Source organism: Terrapene carolina, unplaced genomic scaffold (assembly GCF_002925995.2).
Source record: "Terrapene carolina triunguis isolate 2854851 unplaced genomic scaffold, T_m_triunguis-2.0 Scaffold66, whole genome shotgun sequence".
Classification (NCBI taxonomy): domain Eukaryota; kingdom Metazoa; phylum Chordata; order Testudines; family Emydidae; genus Terrapene; species Terrapene triunguis.
In genome coordinates this window covers 62,938,332-62,959,087 of record NW_020664417.1, presented here as the reverse complement: position 1 = coordinate 62,959,087, position 20,756 = coordinate 62,938,332, and the positions used below count along the sequence as shown (strand labels likewise).

The following is a 20,756-nucleotide window of genomic DNA, read 5'->3' as shown; positions in this document are numbered from 1 at the left end:
TTTGTCTACAGATTCTTCCTTCACATCATTTAATTGTATGACAATAATTGTTTGTAAATTGTCTTGTTTTCGAGACCTTTTGCTAGTCTGCTTTATCAACTGAAAGAAAATAGTCTTTTTATTGAATTAATCTCTTTCTGTAGTTTACAGAAGGTGAAATTAATGCCACTGCAGAGATTCTGCTCATGACCTTACATCCTGTAAAACACCCACACTGCTTGTGCACATTCCTTGCCCCCAAACCTATGCATAGGGGATGTGAGGGGCAGTGACTGAGGCAATGTAGTTGCAATCTAGAGGTTTTCACACGCAGCCTGTTCAGGAAGGAATTTTGCCCCAGGTCAGATTGGCAGAGATCCTGGGGGGTTTTCGCCTTCCTCAGTAGCATGGGTCACGTGTCACTTGCAGGTTTAAACTTGTGTAAATGGTGGATTCTCTGTAACTTGGAGTCTTTAAACATGATTTGCAGACTTCAGTATCTCAGCCAGATGTTAAGGGTCTATTACAGGTGTGGGTGGGTGAGGTTCTGTGGCCTGCAATGTGCAGGTCAGACTAGATGAGCATGATGATCATCTGACCTTAAAAGTCTGTGAGTCTGAATGAATTTAACCATGAAAGATTGATGCATTAAAATTATCTGGTATTAGGTTATAAGCACAATACAGGGGATAAAATTCTGCATTAGGATACTCACATGCCACACTCATTGGCTTTAATGGGAATTGTTTACATCGGGGGTAGGCAACCTATGGCACACGTGCCAAAGGTGGCACGCGAGCTGATTTTCATTGGCACTCACACTGCCCGGGTCCTGGCCACCGGTCCGGGGGGGCTCTGCATTTTAATTTAATTTTAAATTAAGATTCTTAAACATTTTAAAAACCTTATTTACTTTACATACAACAATAGTTTAGTTATATATTATAGACTTATAGAAAGAGACCTTCTAAAAACGTTAAAATGTATTACTGGCACGCAAAAGCTTAAATTAGAGTGAATAAATGAAGACTCGGCACACCACTTCTGAAAGGTCGCTGACCCCTGGTTTACATTTATCTGAGGGCAGAATTGGACTCAAAGGACTTGATCCAAAGCCCATTGAGGTAAATGGAAAAAACAACTGTTGATTTCAATGGGTAGTGGGCTTATATGGTACAAATTTAGGGCCTAGTCTAAAGCCCACTAACGTCATCTGGAGTCTTTCCATTGGCTTCAACGGGCTTTGAATCAGGCCTTAAACTTGTACCATAGTAAAAATATTACCCTTCGAATAAAAATTGTGAACTTTCAGAAAACAAAGTCTCTTTTAAATTGGGAACATAGAAAGTTTGAGTATACATGGATCAAGTAATTATTTATGTTGAAATTCTGTTGAGTATGGGCACATGGGGACTGGTTCTCCAATCTGTCACACTAGTTTTATGCTGGTATCTCCTAAAATGCACAGTTCTGTATTTTAACACCTCACTTCACCATAATACCATCCTATTTTCCTTTGTGTGGGTGTGTATGTGATGTCTAATGATATTGATGTCTAATGAGAAATATAACCTACTACATTTAAATCTTTTTATTTGCACAATTTGTAGTAGGGAATTTAAATTTACATTTTAAAGAAACAGAATGTCTACATTTTAAAGTTTGTTCATCGTTTTAAATAGTGTTATTCTTTGGTTTTGGAGACAAGATGTAAAGTTGATTGGTACAAATAGAATTATCGGGCTTACAACTAAGACCTGACTTTTGAATGCTATGTTATGTTGTCAGTGTGGCTTTTGTTTAATGTTTTCAAGTGACTTATACATTTACAGCCTTATCCTGTCATTGAATTGTCTTGTGAACATCAATTGTCTTGTGAACTTTGGGAGAAACTTCAGAGCTGTATATTATTGTAGGCATATCAATCTATTTACCTTTAATGACAGTCATGTGGTTAAAATAGGAGTTAACACTTGAAATTTTAGGGATTAAATCTGACAAGTATACTACTAAACAAAGCAGCATCATAACTGTTTTTTTCCCTACATATAGGTGCCTTAGTAAAATATAATCACATAAAGAAAAGAAACCTTTATATATAAAGTGTATTCATCTTGGCCCCTTCAAAATGCATTGTTCTGAAACTGGTCACAGAATGAGGCAGGCAGCTAAGAACAAGCCTGAGCAGAGAGGCTTTCACCTGGGAGAGGGAACACTAAGTACAGAAGGGCCTGAGTAGGGAAGCCTTAGCCCTAGAGACTTAAGAATTCCTGTTTGCGAACGCCATTATTCTCATAGTGTGTTTGTCCTAGGGGTGCCCTGGAACCCAAGGTGATTTGGACTGCCCTAGCACAAAAGCTCTCATTGTTAGTGACTGACTGTTGTTGGATGTATTCATTGTGTTTATATCTAAGTATGATTTAATTCTATTCATTTTTAACTCTTATTTGATTAATTTACACTGTCCTTGTCAGAGTGCGAATAGGCCCTTGTTGATTTTTGTGATCACTGCATGCATGTCATTCCTGGATGAGCCCACCGAATGTTGGATGCCCATGTGGCTGTAACAATTGGAGATCCCGCAGCACTTGCAGATTGGAGAACATTTTGCCCTAAATCTTTAAATTTCACAGACTTGCAGGTTGTTTTTATGATGCATCTGTCTAAAGCCTGGGACATAAGCGTGTTCCATCTCTATGGTGAAACTATTCATTCAGAAACAATATCACTGCCATAGGACCTCACTAATTCAGAAGGAACCAAATTGAGTGTGGCCTTTGCAACATTCTTCTTTACCACTAGGTGTCCCATTGAAGTTTCTTACAGGAGTTTTTATGTTGATCCTGCTTCTCTGGTCCAGGTGCAAGCTTGGTTTTATTGCATTCTGCCTAACAGATTTCTCCTACAATTTCACTGCAGCACGCCTTAACTCCTGTGCAAGGTAATGTATGTAAAACATGGGTTTATGGAAAATAGGTCCTGTCAAACTAATTTGATATCTTTTTTGATAAGATTACAAGTTTGGTTGATAAAGGTAATAGTTTTGATGTAATAGACTTAGATATCTGTAAGGCATTTGACTTGTTACCAAATGACATTTTGATTAAAAAACTAGAATGATACAAAATTAACATGGCACACATTAAATTGAGTATAAACTGGCTGAACTAATATGTCTCAAAATGTAATTGTAAACAGGGAATTATCATAAAGTGGGTGTGTTTCTCGTGGGGTCATGCATGGAACGGTTCTTGGCCCTATGCTATTTAACGTTTTTATCAATGACCTGTTCTGCACCCCAATACCATTCATTTTTATTCTCTAAGAGTTTTCTCAAAGCCACTGCTTTGGTAGATAGATTAGGTTTGAATTTCCAAGATAATTAACCATTCCCAGGAACTGTTGGGGACGTGGCACCATTTTAATGGCAGAAATCATCCTCTTACCAGGTTTTACACCTTCATTGGAAATAATGTCCCCAACAAAAGTCTGTTCTGTAACCCCTAAAACGCATTTCTCCCTATTTAGTTTGAGGTTTGCAGCTCTCCTTGCATCCAGGACTTCCTAAAGTCTACAATCATGCTTCCTTTTGTTGAGCCCCAGATGATGATGTCATCCACTGAAGTGTCAACACCATTAATATGTTCATAGATCATATGTATGGTTTTGTGGTACACTTCTGGTGCTGAAGCTATGCCAAAGGTTAAGTGTAATAGTGACATGTCGTTCCATATTCTTTATGAAAATATGCTTCTGATATGAATATATCTGACATAATTGAGATATACGTTATGCAAGATGACACATGAGATATCCTTGGAAAGGTTATGATTTACTGAATATGATTATCCTATTTGTATGCATGTATCACTTCTGTATCTGAAGTTAGGAATATTGACTATGTATCTGTATTTCAACTATGCTACTTTGGCTGATGCCCACTACTAACATTTCAGGTACAACAGTGGAAAAGCCAGACAGGTCGGATAGCCCATCAGCAAGGACAATAGACTGTGAAAAGCTTGGCCTTCCTGTGGACGCTCCATACTGCCCCTGACTCATGGACGCTGTAATCTTACAGAGTCAGGTGGTCTTGTCACCTGATACTAAAACATTACCTGGGACTTCTTATAACTTTCCACTGTAAGGGAAGGGGGGTCAAACTAGGAAACAAAGGACTCCTGCCTTATGCAATCCTATTTAAGGGTGGGGAGTGAGGTAATCCAGGTCGTCAGTTCTCCCCTGCTATCCCATCCAAGATGACTGCTGGAAACAATTAAGACTGACCTGGGGGAAAGAACTGGACCCAGGCTGGAAGGGCATCTGGCCTGTGAAGAAGATTATTAGAACCACATTTAGGGTGAGAACTCACATGTAACCAGTTTCTTTAATGTATTAAGCTTAGTTTGTGTGCTCTGTTTTATTTGCTTAGTAATCTGCCTTGTTCTGTCTGCTACCTCTTTAACTACTTAAAATACACCTGTTATAGTTTAAATTAATTTTTGGTTTACAGTATAACCCAGTTTATGTTTATTCTAACTGGGGGAGGGGGGCGAGAAGCTGTGCGTAGCCTCCTCCACATTTGAGGGAAGAGGTGAAGTTCATATAATTTTGGGTTTGTACTCTGGGGGGGGGAGGTGTAGACATCTCGGTGCTGTGGCAAGTCCCTGAAGCTGAGTCTTCCCAGAGCTGATCTGCAGCTGGGTGTGGCCCTGCCTGTGTGTGTTAGAGGAGGTTTTAAGAGCCTGGGTCAGCAAGACAGGTTAAAGGGGGCCCCTGCTGGCAGAACAGGTAGACTCAGTGGTATCTCAGCACATCAGGTGGCTTCCCAAGGGGTCCAACCTGTCACAGTAATAATCTGTATCATCCAAATGGGATATTAAATGTGCGTAGTGTTGAGCTTTCTTCAGTTAATTTTAGCTGCCAAAATCCTGAGGATGGATCAAATTTACTGAAATATTGAGCATTTGCATATTGAGTCATAATTTCTTCCCTCGGTAGCTTGAAATGTTCTCGTTTTATAGCCTCGTTGAGGTCTCTCAGATCTAACCATATGTGTAATTGGCTGTTACTTCTCTCCACAATGACTAGGGAACTCACCCATTCTGTTGGCTCTTCAATTTTTTGTTTACTTGCATTGCTTCCATCCTTGCAAGCTCCGTCTTGAGATTATCATGAAGTACAAAGAGTACCTTTCTACATGGATGGATAACTGGGGGGACCTGCTTGTTTATCTGGATTGTATGTTCACCCTACAAGCAACCCATTCCTTGAAACAGGTCATGATATTCCCAAATGAGTGCCTCGTAGCCAGGTTTGGTATGATCTTGTAGTAAAAGCACCAGTTTTACCAGACTGAGTCTTTCACATGCAGCAAGGCCTAAAATTGGTGTCACGTCCTTTGGCACCACAATGAATTGGAGCCGGTACATGGTGTTTTTGTTGTTGATGCTAGTAATGCACCTCCCGTTCACTAGTATATTTGTTCCAGAATACTCACGTACCTTTATTTATGCTCAGTTTTGGTCTTATTTTCAGTCTCTCATAATCTTGTTCAGACAGAGTATTAACCTGAGCTCCCGTGTCCAGTTTTAGTGGAATAATTGTTTCATTCACTTTCATTGGTAGTATCCAGTCCTTCTCATCAGGCTTTCTTGATTTCAGTACGTTTATGAAAAACTCCTCAACCATGTTGTCTTCAGCAGAATGCACTTGAGTTTTCTGAATTTGAGATCTGCAGCATTTTGCACAATGATTATTTTCCCCACATTTATGACAGAACTTCCCAGAGGCAACACACTGTTTGGGGCATGCTGTAATCCACACCTTCCACCTGATTGTCTGTACCCAGTCTTCCCCCTAGCAGTGGTTTTCATAGCAAGTGGTTCTGTAACCCACACGCCTCCTGGGTGTGGTGTTCAGTCCCATCTAGTGGCACTGAGACCACTTAGAGAGAGATTAATGAGTCTGCTCTACAGCCTTAGCTAAGGGCCATATGGCTTTTAGCTCATGTGGTAGAGGCTCATGCACTAAGTTCTAGAGGTCCCAGGTTCAATCCTGCCCGCTGAAAACCATGGTCTGTTAGCAGTACAGTTTTACTTTTTTACTTGACCTATTTTGGCTGTATTCTTTTGTACTTAGTACACAGATAAACCCTTCTGGTGAATTCAGCTCTTTGGTTTGTGCTTTCACAGTTTATGCTGCCCCTATGGTTACTAAATACAATTCAAATCTCTGTCTGAATTTTTCCCAGTTCTCCGCAACATTGCCTGACAATTGCAGACTGTATGGAGGTTGCAACACATCCATTTTTGGCTATTTCTCCTTTCTTAAGCTAGTCAAGCTACTATTGTCCTTATAAAAGTACATACAAAAGCCTTTATTCTTCTCTGTTTGCGGTTCCATGCACTCTCCTTCCCTCTGCTTTCAGCTGCAAACACAGGAGTTAACTTCAAAATGACTGCAATTTTCTTCTCATTCAGCACTTCTGACACCATGTAATGATCTTGGGGTTCATTAAACACCAAACCAGTGAATGAGAAAGGAATACAACTTTTAATAAACAAATTAGAGAGCTTCTGTGGTGAACTGCTGTACACAGCTACATGGTGTTCTCAACCCCAGCTTCCAGGGCACATCTCTAAATTCCTGTATTCAACAATGCCCCTCTGCCATGTGCATTGGCCAAACCGGACAGTCTCAACGCAAAAGGATAAATGGACACAAATCTGACATCAGCAATCATAACATTCAAAAACCAGTAGGAGAACACTTTAATCTCTCTGGTCACTCAATAACAGACCTCAAAGTGGCAATTCTTCAACAAAAAAAACTTCAAAAATAGACTCCAACGTGAAGCTGCAGAACTGGAATTAATTTGCAAACTGGATACCATCAGATTAGGCCTTCAAAAGTTATTTTTCCTCCCTTGGTATCCTGCTGTTAATTGATTTATCTCGTTAGATTGACCTAACACTTGGTAAAGCAACCCCCATCCTTTCATTTATTTATACCTGCTCCTGTATTTTTCACTTCATGCATCTGATGACGTGGGTTCTAGCCCACAAAAGCTTATGCCCAAATACATTTGTTAGTCTCTAAGGTGCCACAAGGACTCCTCGGGTTTTGGGTTTTTTTGCGGATACAGACTAACATGGCTACCACTGAAACCTGTATTCATAATACTATCCCTTATTAGAGAGTGTCTCTAAATTATAATCTTCCATAACCCTATCTTTACAGCAGGGAGGCTGGGGAGTGAGCTGGTTTACCATGTCCCCTTAACAACTTACCCTAAATGGGCTTTTGTGGAGCTTCAATTGCTAATTCCAATTGGTCCCTGCTCACGGAAACCCAAGGGAGGGAGAAGGCAGCAACGCAGCCTGCCCTCTTTCAGTGTGAATTTCTCCAGGGGCTCCGGGGTCCAGAGTAGCTCAGGGACATGGAATTTTCATCTCTATGTGCCAGTTTCTGTGAATCTAGCCTGATGTTTGTAAAGTGCTCTGATATTCTCAGATGAAGGGCACCATAGAAATGCAAATTACTGTTATTATTATGGTATTATATGCAGAGACAAGGTTTCCATAATATTTAAGGTTTGAGAACATTATTTTCCTATTGATATTCAAAAGCTTTTAGTAACACGAGTAATACAAAGTTGTGCTAAATGGGGTAAAAAAAACTGCTGCTTAGTAGGAGTTGTTGAAAAGTCTAAGGTGATGTGAGCATCTTATCATTATTAGGTATGGAAGTAGTGCCCTTATTCAGTATTGCTACTAAGTAATGTTCAGTATTATTTTCACCACATACTCTGCTATTTCTAGCAGAGTTTCATGGCAATGAACAGAAAATTTGTACAGATGGCCAAATAAAATGCACACACGTTATAATATTGTAGAGCATAAAAATGTTCTCTGTGCCAAGCATCTATGCTACCCATGGGCGGCAGGTATAATAGAGTAGGGGAGGCTAAGCCTCCCCTAAGCCAGCCCCTGGCCCTGCGTATGCTCTGCCCTCTCCCCCAAGCTGGCAGGAGCTCAGCTCTGCTGCTGGCCGGAAGTCAGCAGACTGGTGGTGAGGCCAGGTGGCGGCCCGGTGCTGGGGCCAGTGCTGAGGCCAAGTGGCGGCCTGGGATGGTTCGGCCAGGGCTCCTCTGGCTGCAGGGGGACGGGACTTAAGGCTCCAGTGGATGTGGGGGAGGGCGCTCAGGGCTCCCACAAATGGGGTGGAGGGCACTTGGGGCTCCCGCAGATGGGGGTAGGGATGGGGCCTTGGGCGGAAGAGGCAGGGCTGTGTGGCTAGCCTCCCCGAAGGGGGGGCTCACGTGCCGCCCATGATGCTACCTACCCCAACAAAGCTAAGTATTGTATTTATACCATGCTCTTCAGTGCGGTTTCTGAATGGCTATGCATTTAGGGTTAGATCAGGAGAGATGCCCTTCGCTCATGCAAAGGCAGAGGTGCCAGCAAAATGTTCCCCCCCACTTCTATGACTGTACAAGAGCATCTAATGATAACAACGCCTGTACCTCCTGTGTTCAAAAGAGCACAAGTCCTGATCACCGGGGGGAGTAAGCTAGAAAAAAGGGGCTATAGAAGAGGCAGGGCCAAAGCCCCACCACCTCTCTGCGGTTGCCCATGGAACAGGGCTGGCACACTGAGGATGGGAAGAGAGAAGTCTGCTGCATCCATTATGATAGAGCATGTTGCTCACCCCTTGTGCACAAGGAGCAGCCCTGGAAGAAATGATCAGTGTTAATGTTGTGGACGGCTCTGGACTTTGTGTGACCCTGTATAGAAGGGATAGTCAATAGGCGAACCGTGAGCCAAATCTGGACTGCCAGACGCTTTTGAACAGACCCATATATATTTTTATTTACTTATTATTGTTTTGTTTTCTCTGGAGTTTGGACCTTGATTACCTTGACCAAGAAATTTGGGCCTTGACAAAATGACTACCCCTGCTGTATAGCATTCATTTGTGTGGTGGTCTCAGCAGCTGCAAAGGCTGCTTTTTTCTCTCTCTCTTGGTTCCAGGTTTAGCTGCCTGCCCGTCACAAATGTTGTCTGCTGTGTCAGTCAACAGCTTTCCTACTGTCCTCTGCGAGCCGGGTAGCACAACACTCCTATCCAGTCAATCACATTGTTATGGCCCATACAACTGCTGTGGCTTTCACTGCAGGTAATCATTACATATGTGTATCAGTTACATTAATAGGCTGTAAACTTAAATGTTCTGTACCTTTGAAGACCAGTTTGGATTTGTAAACAATTTGTGGGATTAACCTCTACAAATTTTCTCATCCCCATTGCCAAATTTGGGCCACTGTGGCTGCTGGTGTGTCTCAGGGAATAGTGAATAGTTGTGTGGGCAGGATTGTTATGGCAGAAGTGTTAGTGATTGCAAAGAGTTGATTGCCTACAATTTTCCTTTTTAACTCCCTATTTTCATTTGCTTATATCTTTCTGAAACTTTCATCGATTTGACAGAACTGTTCCATGTCTGGTATTAGTCAGAAGGTGAATGGTTTTGACAAGTTTGAGCCAATACGATTCACTCATTTTCAAATCCAAGAATGTAAAATATACACTCTTCCCATTATATATATATTTTTAAAACTACTAACAGAAGAGCTTGCATTCAAAAGTTAAAATTTGGCATGGGAAATAGACCACTCAGAGAAGCAGTACACTTGATTATTCTGATGAAAACTGGCTGTGATTTGACTTAGCTATGAGCCTTCAAAAAATCATACGTCACATAAACAGTGATCACCTATCATTTGGCAGGAAGGTGGGCCACATGTGTATATGGCTAATTTAGCTGCATCATCAAAAATTTACTGAAGGTTTACTCATCAAATGAGGCAGGGCTCTATAAGCATCCTGCATCATACAATGTGCATTTTCTAATGTGACCATCAGGAGCTCTGCTTCATACATTGCAAAGTAAAGTGCATGCTATCTTGATCCACAGCCCATTGAAGTCGATGGGAGTCTTTCCACTGATTACAGTGGGCTTTGGTTCAGACCCTGAATGAGGCAGGGCATTTTGTAATGATGCAAGGTGTGCACTCAGGGAAGTAGTGATCTGCAGGAGTTGCTGCTCATGGGTAATTATTCATTCAGGGAGGCTGTGTCTGACAAAGGACGCGGTGTTCTGTTGGTTTGATATCTATATCAGCCCTGAATTTTAAAAAAGTCTTAACTCATCCTCCACTTTTGCAAATACAATTTTGTGACTACAGTTTATCAAAGCTTTTGAGTCTATCATTTGGATTTCAGAGTACTTGATTAACATTAGGATAAAATACTCTTCTGCTGTTGCCACCACTTCATTCTGGCAGCCGGAAGAATGTCATTTAAGTAATCTCTTCATTTGCAGCAGCCTGTAAGTTAAAATTTGCCTGTCTGTGACATTCCCAGTTTTTAGGAACTTGCCAACCTCACAGATTTTCTGTCAGTATGACTCAAGTTAAACTGGTTTAATTAAATAAAATCTATCTGTCATCCATCCTAATTACTCTGCCCCATCTTAAATTACATGCCATTCCATTTCCAGAAAGACAAGCTTCATAAAGTAATAAAAAACAGGAATTCTTAATTGTTCATTAATAAAAGTACCAAAACTTCTGAATTAGTGAGGTCTTACGGTAATGATATTGTTTCTGAATGAGTAGCCTCACCATAAAGGTGGAACATGCTTATGTCCTTAGCTTCAGACATAACCTGCAAGTCTGTGAAACTTAAAGATTTAAGGCAAAAATTTCCCCTCCAATCTGCAACCACCACAGGATCTCCAACTCTTACAGCCACATGGGCCTCTAACACTTGGTGGGCTCATACAGGAATGACATGCATGTAGGGATCACAAAATCAACAAGGGCCTCTATTCCCAGTCTGACAAGGACAGTGCAATTTAAACAAATAAGAGTTAAAATGAACAGAATTCCAGTTAAACAAATGCTTTATCTTTTTCCATTAAGATTTGTAGACAGGAGTTAAAAATGTAGGGTACCTTGTTGCAATACCAGACAGAATTCCAGTTAGACAATGCTTTAGCTCTATTTGATTTTTGGAGAGTTAAAAAATTCAGGACTGTTCTGTGTGATGAGCTGGATTTATTTCTATTTCTGAACTAGATTCTACCACCCTCATCACATTGAGGAGTACTTAATTCCAGAAGTAGTGCCACTGAAATCACACAACCTGAGTGAGGGTGGCAGAATTGTACTCTCTATATTTTGTTCCCCAGACCAAAAACCGTCATGGTTCACTCCATATTTTTGCCCTTCAGTGGATCTTTACTTTTGTTCCTCATTCTAGCTTTTCAATATAGAGACTATTTTGTCTGCTATGATATTGGTCATTTTAGTAACTGTGGATAGCGTTAGCCAATTAAAACTGTTTTTCTGAATGCTCATGTCCCAACGGCTAGTTGCTTGCTTGTAAGAGACAATGCTATTTTTACACATTTTGGAAAATAGGAAAAGGTTATTTCAGTCTGGTTCAGGATTCTCCATTGAGTAATGTGTAGGGCTTCTGAATTTCCAGCAAAATATATTCTCTACAGTCACTAAGACACTTGATACTACTACAGGTATGTATTTTTGTAGTCAGATAACAGTTGATGGCCAGCCATCATTTAAATGTTTTTCTTAAGGAAACACTGCATTTCTTAAGAATATGAGACTTTCTATTTTTGGTAGACTGTTTCACACCAAAATTATCCTGGCTCAAGGCAAAGGACATAGAATATTTCATCCTGGATCAGTGACAAATTTGAAGTCCAATATTTCAATGGCTATAAGTGTAGAAACTGATACTGTAAAATATTTTTGATAAATTAAACACATTTCTGATATACTCATAGATTAAGGTCAGAAGGTACCATTGTGATCACCTAGTCTGACCTCCTGCACGTTGCAGGCCACAGGACCTCACCCACTCACTTCTGTAATAGACCCCTAGCCTCTGACTGAGTTACTGAAGTCCTCAAATCATGATTTAAAGACTTCAAGTTACAGAGAATTCATCATTTACATTAGTTAAAACCTGCAAGTGACCTGTGCCCCATGCTGCAGAGGAAGGTGAAAACCCCGCAGGGTCTCTGCCAGTCTGAGCCAGGGGAAAATTCCTTCCTGACCCCAAATATGGTGATCAGTTAGACCCTGAGCATGTGGGCAAGACTCACCAGGCAGATACCCAGGAAAGAATTCTCTGTAGTAATTCAGAGCCCTCCCCATCTAGTATCCCGTCTCTGGCCATTGGGGATTTTTGCTACTGGCAGTTGCCAATGAGTCAAATGCCATTGTAGGCAGTATTTCATTCCTTAGTAGGCTATTTTATGTTCTGTTACTGTAGTATCTGAGCACCTCATAATCTTTAATGTATTTTTCCTCCCAATATCCTTGTGAGGTAGGAAAGTACTATAATCCTCATTTAACACATGGGGAACTGAGGGACAGAGAGACTAAAAGTGACTCGCCTGGGGTCACACAGGAAGTCTGTGGTAACACAGGGAATTGAGCCTGTGTCTCTCAAATCCCCTACCACCCTAACCACTGAATCTTCCTTTCTCTCTTTAATACGTTAAACATAATTTAAGATGTCAGACCATAAATTCATTATGTATAGAAAAGATATTTAACGTAATGTATTTTAGTTATATTTTTTCTCTCCACCAGAGATTTATGCAGAAAGAACCTATGGTACTAAAGATAGCCTGACTTTAATATGTAGATATATTTTAAAACCTTTATAGCACACTTTTTTCAGTTTGATGCAGATTTCATAGGCTTGAAAGAAAATTGTGGGGAATGGGAGCATCAGAGAAGCTTGGATCTTTTGATGGTGAAGAGATAGTGAAGGAGTAAACAGAGGGGAGGGAAACTGGAGAAATCCAAGAAGACATCTTCCCTCAAAAATACTGTTTCTTTCACAATGTCTGGGAGCAGAAAAATCAATTCATTGGTAATAGATGATAATAAAATAAAATTAGATTTTAGTTTAAATTAGATAAATATAATAAACAAAACAAACCAATACATTCATTGATTTACAATAATAAATTGTGATAATACCTCATACTTATATAAAAAGAACAGGAGTACTTGTGGCATCTTAGAGACTAACAAATGTATTAGAGCATAAGCTTTCGTGGGCTACAGCCCACTTCTTCAGATGCATATAGAGTGGAACATATATTGAGGAGATATATATACACACATACAGAGAGCATGAACAGGTGGGAGTTGTCTTACCAACTCTGAGAGGTCAATTAAGTAAGAGAAAAAACCTTTTGAAGTGATAAGATAGCTCAGTACAGACAGTTTGATAAGAAGTGTGAGAATACTTACAAGGGGAGATAGATTCAATGTTTGTAATGGCTCAGCCATTCCCAGTCCTTATTCAATCCTGAGTTGATTGTATCTAGTTTGCATATCAATTCCAGCTCAGCAGTCTCTCGTTGGAGTCTGTTTTTGAAGTTTTTCTGTTGTAAGATAGCCACCCGCAGGTCTGTCATTGAATGGCCAGACAGGTTAAAGTGTTCTCCCACTCGTTTTTGAGTATTATGATTCCTGATGTCAGATTTGTGTCCATTAATTCTTTTGCGTAGAGACTGTCCGGTTTGGCCAATGTACATAGCAGAGGGGCATTGCTGGCACATGATGGCATATATCACATTGGTAGATGTGCAGGTGAACGAGCCCCTGATGGTATGGCTGATGTGATTAGGTCCTATGATGATGTCACTTGAATAGATATGTGGACAGAGTTGCATCGGGCTTTGTTACAAGGATAGGTTCCTGGGTCAGTGTTTTTGTTCAGTGATGTGTGGTTGCTGGTGAGTATTTGCTTTAGGTTGGGGGGTTGTCTGTAAGCGAGGACAGGTCTGTCTCCCAAGATCTGTGAGAGTAAAGGATCATCTTTCAGGATAGGTTGTAGATCTCTGATGAAGCGCTGGAGAGTTTTAGTTGGGGGCTGAAGGTGACAGCTAGTGGTGTTCTGTTATTTTCTTTGTTGGGCCTGTCTTGTAGGAGGTGACTTCTGGGTACTCGTCTGGCTCTGTCAATCTGTTTTTTCACTTCAGCAGGTGGGTATTGTAGTTTTAAGAATGCTTGATAGAGATCTTGTAGGTGCTTGTCTCTATCTGAGAGATTGGAGCAAATGCGGTTATATCTTAGAGCTTGGCTGTAGACAATGGATCGTGTGGTGTGTCCTGGATGGAAGCTGGAGGCATGTAGGTAAGTGTAGCGGTCAGTAGGTTTCCGGTATAGGGTGGTATTTATGTGACCATCGCTTATTAGCACAGTAGTGTCCAGGAAATGGACCGTTTGTGTGGATTGATCTAGGCTGAGGTTGATGGTGGGATGGAAATTATTGAAATCATGGTGGAATTCCTCAAGGGCTTCTTTTCCATGGGTCCAGATGATGAAGATGTCATCAATGTAGCGCAAGCAGAGTAGGGGCGTTAGGGGACGAGAGCTAAGGAAGCGTTGTTCTAAGTCAGCCATAAAAATGTTGGCATATTGTGGGGCCATGCGGGTACCCATAGCAGTGCCGCTGACTTGAAGGTATATATTGTCCCCAAATGTGAAATAGTTGTGGGTGAGGACAAAGTCACAAAATTCAGCCACCAGGTTAGCTGTGACATTATCGGGGATACTGTTCCTGATAGCTTGTATATAGCACTTCAAAGATATGTGTGAACATTAACTACTTAATCTAACTAATTAAATTATGCACCCAAACTCCCTCTCTCTCAAACTCCAGATTGCGAAAATGGACCTCAGAATCAGCATTCATATGTCAGTTATGGCATTGGTAAACATGGCATATTGTTTGATTTGTGTGGACATCTGTAGCTTACAACATAAGAGGATTGTTAAGTCAATTTTAAAATGGCTCCTTTAATGTCAAAGCAGTTATACAAATATTGCTCGAACTGCCACAGCTCTACTTTATCTTTCATAAATGAATGCTCTGTTACTTTTCATTTTATGGCACACAGACCCAGTTGTTCACAAGCATAATTTTATTTCCAATAATAACCTTGCACTGACAAAATCACTTTGTGCCTTTCCCCAACCCTTACTGACTCGCAGAGTAGGTGTCGTTCCATAACAAAATCCGATCCACAAACCTACACCTTTTTAGGATTAGATTGAGAGGCTACGAAACATGTTTAACATGTCTGCAGTGTAGGTGTAGCCGTGTCCCACTTTCTGAGGCTATGAAACAGATTACTTGAGATAGCTCTTGATGAACCATCTAATTTAGCTCTAACGTGTCAGTACATTTCTTCAACAATTAATTATAAATAAATGTATCCAAAGCTACTGTGGATAGATAGTATTTTAATAAGAACTTTGGTTTCATAGTGTGATGACTTGGGGTTCTGTCTGCACAACTTATAAATTCTGATTGATATTGTGAAGTTGTATTATGAAAAGCTGCTCTTTCCTGAGGGCCTATATGTATGTGGATACACTATTGTTCACAGAGCCTGAAAACATTACTCCAGGGGGAATTCTGTGCCACTGCGAAATGTACATTAATTTCTGCAAAATTCTGCGCGCAGAATTTCCTTTCCCCACAAAAATGGGCTGCAGTGCTGCTAGCCGCCACTAGGGGCCACTGGACCTGGCAGAGCCCAGCTTGCATATAGAAGACACGGCTTGGAGTGGGGACGGGGGAGCTAGAGGGTTCCTGGCAGCTGCAATTCCTAGCATGCCCTGAGGGAAGGAGAGGACGGTGCACAGGAAACTCTGTTTAAGCCTGGGACCGAACATCAGATTGTTTCTCCCTCTGGATCCCTGGGCTCTGGGGGAGGGGAGGGGACGGGTGTCTGAGCAAGGGGGGGCACCACAGCTGGGAGCTGGGGGGGAGGAGTTGTGGGTCTCTGACCGCCAGCCTAGACTCTGGGGGGGGGGGGGGGGGGAAGGGGTCAGAGAAACAGGAACTGGGTTGTCATCGTGGTTTCTTTAACACTACTCCTGGGGGAATTTTTGTGCGTGTCTGTATTGTTACAAACATACTTGCATAATTTATTTTGAAATAAACTACCAAAATAATTGAAACTGACTTAAAGCGTATATACCCCAGACAGATAGAAAGGTTAAGGTTAATGACAGTACTTAGATCTCACAACTGTTATGCAAAAAAGAAGCTGCATCCTTAGAAAAACCAGTTTAGCTGTTTCCTCTGGAAGGAAAGTTGGAGCAGTGGAACAGTACCAGGAGGAGAACAAAAGAGACCAGGTGGCCAGAAAGGGTTTAAATGAGGTCAGAGTGCCCTACATACTTTCCTGAGCCCAGCTGGCCCCCAAGGACTCTGCAAAATCCCGGGAACTCGGACCCCAGCTCAAAGAATGCCCTGGAGTGGTGAAGAAAGTGAGGCAGGGACATGCATTTAGTGTTTGTTGTTTTGTATGATCAGTGTGCTCCTATGCTTTACCTGATTAAGTATAAAAGAGAATAAAGGCGTTTAAGACTGTGCAAAGTGTTTGTGTATGTATGTGTTGACTGCTTCAGAACTGCTGTGTGCCCCTGAGAGAGGTAAACTGTAAACAAGAAACTTTGTACCCCTGGGGCAAAGTTTGAATAATCAGGGTATCTCTGGGGTCAGTGCTGGTCTTGGAGGGCTACGGCAGGTGGGCTGAGAATCCACATTTCCTAGAAGAGGAACAGACAGACAGAGTCAATGCTCAGGAAATGTGTCAGAGAAGCCAGGGGAGGAACCAGTGCTACAGCCTGCTGCAGCTCTAAAAGCTTGAAACACACTGGAAACATAGACCAGCAGAGGCTTGGATTCCCCTCACAGCAGTCCCAGTGGGTGGCTGACAGAGAGCACTCGCTAGGATCTTTGATACTAAGGCTACATCTATACTAGAGGTGTTATTCCCAGTTCATGTAGGCATACTCTTGCTAGCTCTCATCTGAGTTAGGATGCTAAAAATAGTAGTGTAGCCATGGTAGCATGGGCAGTGGCGGCACTGTACTAGCCGTCCTGAGTACAAACCTGCCTGAACCCCCTGGGTGCCGCTGCTGCCTGCGCTACTGTGGCTACAATACTATTTTTAGCGCACTAGCTCAGATGAGAACTACCACAAGTATGTCTATGCGAGATGAGAATCAAATCCACAGTTCCAAGAACAGAGGTAGCCTTAGTAATCTTCTAATTTTTTTTTATTATGAAAACAGGCCTCTGGGGATCTGCATACCCAGACTTGTAGGCCACATGTGGGTGTCAGGATTGGTGCATTTTGTATACTTATTTCAATGCTCCTCTTTTAAGAGACTACAAAATTAGAGGGGGTGAAGATATGATGGCAGAATTTTGCTCTTACTGCAATGAAACCTTGATTTATCTATGGATATTCTGCTATACCTACCTAATCTTTGGTTTGTCTCTTTGTTCTGGAGGTTTTGCTAATCAGTAAAATTCAGCCCCCTGAAAATTAAATAAAAGTCAAGTTGACATATGACTGCTGACTTTACAGGGTCAGTTCAGTCATGTTTTACAGAAGCGTACTAGTAAAATATGTATTAAGATGGATGTATTAAATATCATAACAAGTTTACATTAAACATAACATCCAGGGACATAAAGTTTGGGTATTGAAATCCCCCTATTAGATTTTCACTCATTTTTTCAAGACTTTCCCTCCATAAATCTATATATATCATAAAAATATAAAGTTAATATAAATATTGTTAACATTCTTTTTTTCTATCACAGATACAGTAGCAGAAAGAAGTACACTAAGAGAACATGTTTGTCCGAAGCTGAGAGAATTCTGCAGGGAAAACTATGGGCTGGAATTACAGGTAGATTTTATCACATTAATTATTCAATTATGATATATAATTAACCTTCCTATTTTTTAAAATATTTTTGATTTATATGTAAAAATAGTGTAATTATTGATAAATCTGGCACAAAATAGAAGCCTATACAAAACAAAAAAAAGTACAAGTAATATGATAATTGTGTCAAATTGAAGTGCTGAAAGCATCACAAGTGAAGACTGCTGTTATTAATAAAAAGACAACTAGGAAAAATCCACTGCTCTATGTAAGAGTGTTTACTGGTAAATAAGAACAATACAGTAACAAATTAATAACATTTCCTCTTGAAAATTATGCATAATGAAACTGTCTGTTTTAAAAATACAAAACACCTAAGAGGAAATAATGTCACATCCAAGTTATGGTACTGTCTTTCTAGAAATTAAAGTCACATATAGTTTCAACATTTGGGTTAATGTTAATCACATCATTACTGCTTTTCTTTTGATCATCATTTAAGTTACCACATCTTCATATTACATATAATAATTACTGCTCCAACTACAATTTTGTCAGCAGTAACACGGAAATGAATTTGATAGGCAGATTATTGAAGCCTTGATGACTAATGAAACAAACTCTGAACATTTTTTTTCTAAACTATCCCATGTGTTTGCAGAGTCATGGCCAGGTTTGGAAAGATATGGAGTAAAATCCTGGCTCCATTAAAGTCAATGGCAAAATTCCCACTGACTTCAGTGGGACTAGGATTTCACTCATGAACTTTTTTCACCTTGTATTTTACAGTAACTTGGTCCTTCCATACCTTTTGTGGAACAATATCAGTAATGAAAATAAAAGTCATTCATCATCTTACAGTTAGCTAGGCATGTGTTTAAGTACCTTCCTGAAGACTCTGGCAATGGAAAGACTCCCATTGGGCCCAGCTGGCAGCAGTGGCGCAGGTAGCGCATGGTGATGGTGCTGTCAGGACAGAGCATGGCCGCCATGCTGGCCACCAGCCTGGAGTTGGTGTTGCAGAGCTGGGGCAATGCCAGCTACTTCTTCAAGATCCTGGAGGCAGCTGAAGATGCCACTATCCTTTGCACCATCAGACCCTGTAGCCAGTTTGGGGCACTGCTAGAGTGGGGGGAGCTGTTTGTAGGCCAGCTGCTTGACCAAGAGTCCTCTTTCACAGAGAACTGCAGTGCAAAAGGTAAGTACAAAATATGGAGGAGTTGTGTCAATTGCTTGGCGGAGCTGATGGGCCATGAGTCTTTTCAGGTCAAGGAATTATCACAAACTTTGATGAGTTTGAAGGGAAATACCCTTTGGTCAAGGCAGAATAGGAGTTTCAGTTTCCCTCATGGGCTTTTAAAATTATCTGTGGAGAACTGTCATAGGGTCTGCTTACCGTTAGTGAGCGTCCTCCTGGTCGCTCTGGGGATTAGCTGATTCCAGGTCCGACACATCCTTTCCACCTCTTGCTGCACGCCTGCCTTCTCTTCCTGACCCTCAGTGAGGCAAAATGCTCCATGTTCCTGGCTTGGCTCTCTGGCCAAGTCACATGTCCTCCTCTTCTGGGGTATCAAAGTCTCTTCTTATGAATGGGCTCAGGCAGTCTTCCCATTCACTGTTCAGCTGGTGCCACTTCTCCAGTGGCTGATAGGGGAAGCAGGGCCTGCTCTCTGCTCTGGGTTCCAGCTCATGGACCATCTAATCAGCAGCCACAGTCTGTTCCATTCTTTATCTTACTACCTTTTCCTTTAGCATTTCATAACCTTCTGGCTGCTTCCCCCCCACCCCAGGTTTGCCAGCCCCAAAACTCCCTCCTCCCAGGGAGTAACTGCAGGATACTTTGTCCGTGTAGACCCTAAACATACCTCCCTTCTCCCAGGGAGTGACTACAGCCTATTTCCCTGCAGCCCTCCTCTGCTAACTTCCTGTCTTTATAAACCCAGCCCAGCTTGTTCCTCCTCAGCTGGGCTTCCTCATTATTCAGTCAGGGGGTTACTTAAACTACCTGATCCCCCTCAGCTGTGGCCTGTCTGGTTAACTGGCCCCCTTCTTAGCCTACAATAACCTCTTCAGAGCAAGTGTGGGGTCAATACCCCGTCACAAGAACTTAATCTCTTGAGAAGAGAACTCTTCACTCCTGACCTCGCGTTTCCAAAAATACCTGAATTATGATGACATTTGTTACTTTGTGATGAAGGCAGCTGCTGAAGACATCAGACAAGTCATGCAGAAGACAAAAGAGTGTATCACTTTACTAGCAGAATGTATTTTTCCTCATTTCGTCCATTAGCATGCCAAACAAAGAAAATGAGGTGGCTCCACTTCTGTAGTGGATGAGGTGGTCCTGCCGCAGGTGATCTTAATATATGGCTTGTTCTATTTCTTCTTTTATATGGCATTTAAAAAGCAACAGGCTGGAATTAAAATTGAATATTGAGATTCAACAGCCATTCTAATGCTTGTAGGGTAGCTAGATGGATGCCCCTTGTGCCACTACTGTAAGTGTGAAGGGGGCAATTGTCTGTAATGTATTGCATGGTTTGTACCCAGTCTTCCCCCTAGCAGTGGTTTTCATAGCACAGTTTGGAGATTCTCCGATTTTCCATTTGTGGAGGAGATATCCACACCTTCCATGCGTTGTCTGAATGCAGTTGAGTGCAGGCCACTGCCTATGGGGAAGGCAGAATCCTAGGACTTCTTTTGTTGGATCTTCAATCAGGTCTGCATTTGGGACATCACAAAGGCCCATGATTTGAGCCAGTGAATGCTGATGTTCTTTCCGCTGGCCTGTAGTGTTGTAATGCAAAAGAGGCAGACCACAAAAGTCCACTTTCAACAGCACTTTGGCCTTGTAGTTATTCAAATGGAAGGCATAGACAAGTGTTTTCAAAGCATTTGGTTTCAATTGCCAAGCGTTGAAATACATCTCAAGTGTCCAGAGGCCATTGTTCATGACCTTTTCTGTGGC

At 41.5% G+C, this 20,756-nt stretch overlaps 1 protein-coding gene across 1 annotated transcript in view; it reads left to right on the top strand.

The window, feature by feature from the left end:
• NWD2 (NACHT and WD repeat domain containing 2) overlaps positions 1 to 20,756 on the top strand; it is a 140,517-nt gene that overhangs the window by 32,465 nt on the left and 87,296 nt on the right. Inside the window, exon 2 of the mRNA XM_024210392.1 lies at positions 17,721 to 17,809. Coding sequence (XP_024066160.1) covers positions 17,721 to 17,809 — 89 coding nt within the window. The remainder of the gene's footprint in view (positions 1 to 17,720; positions 17,810 to 20,756) is intronic.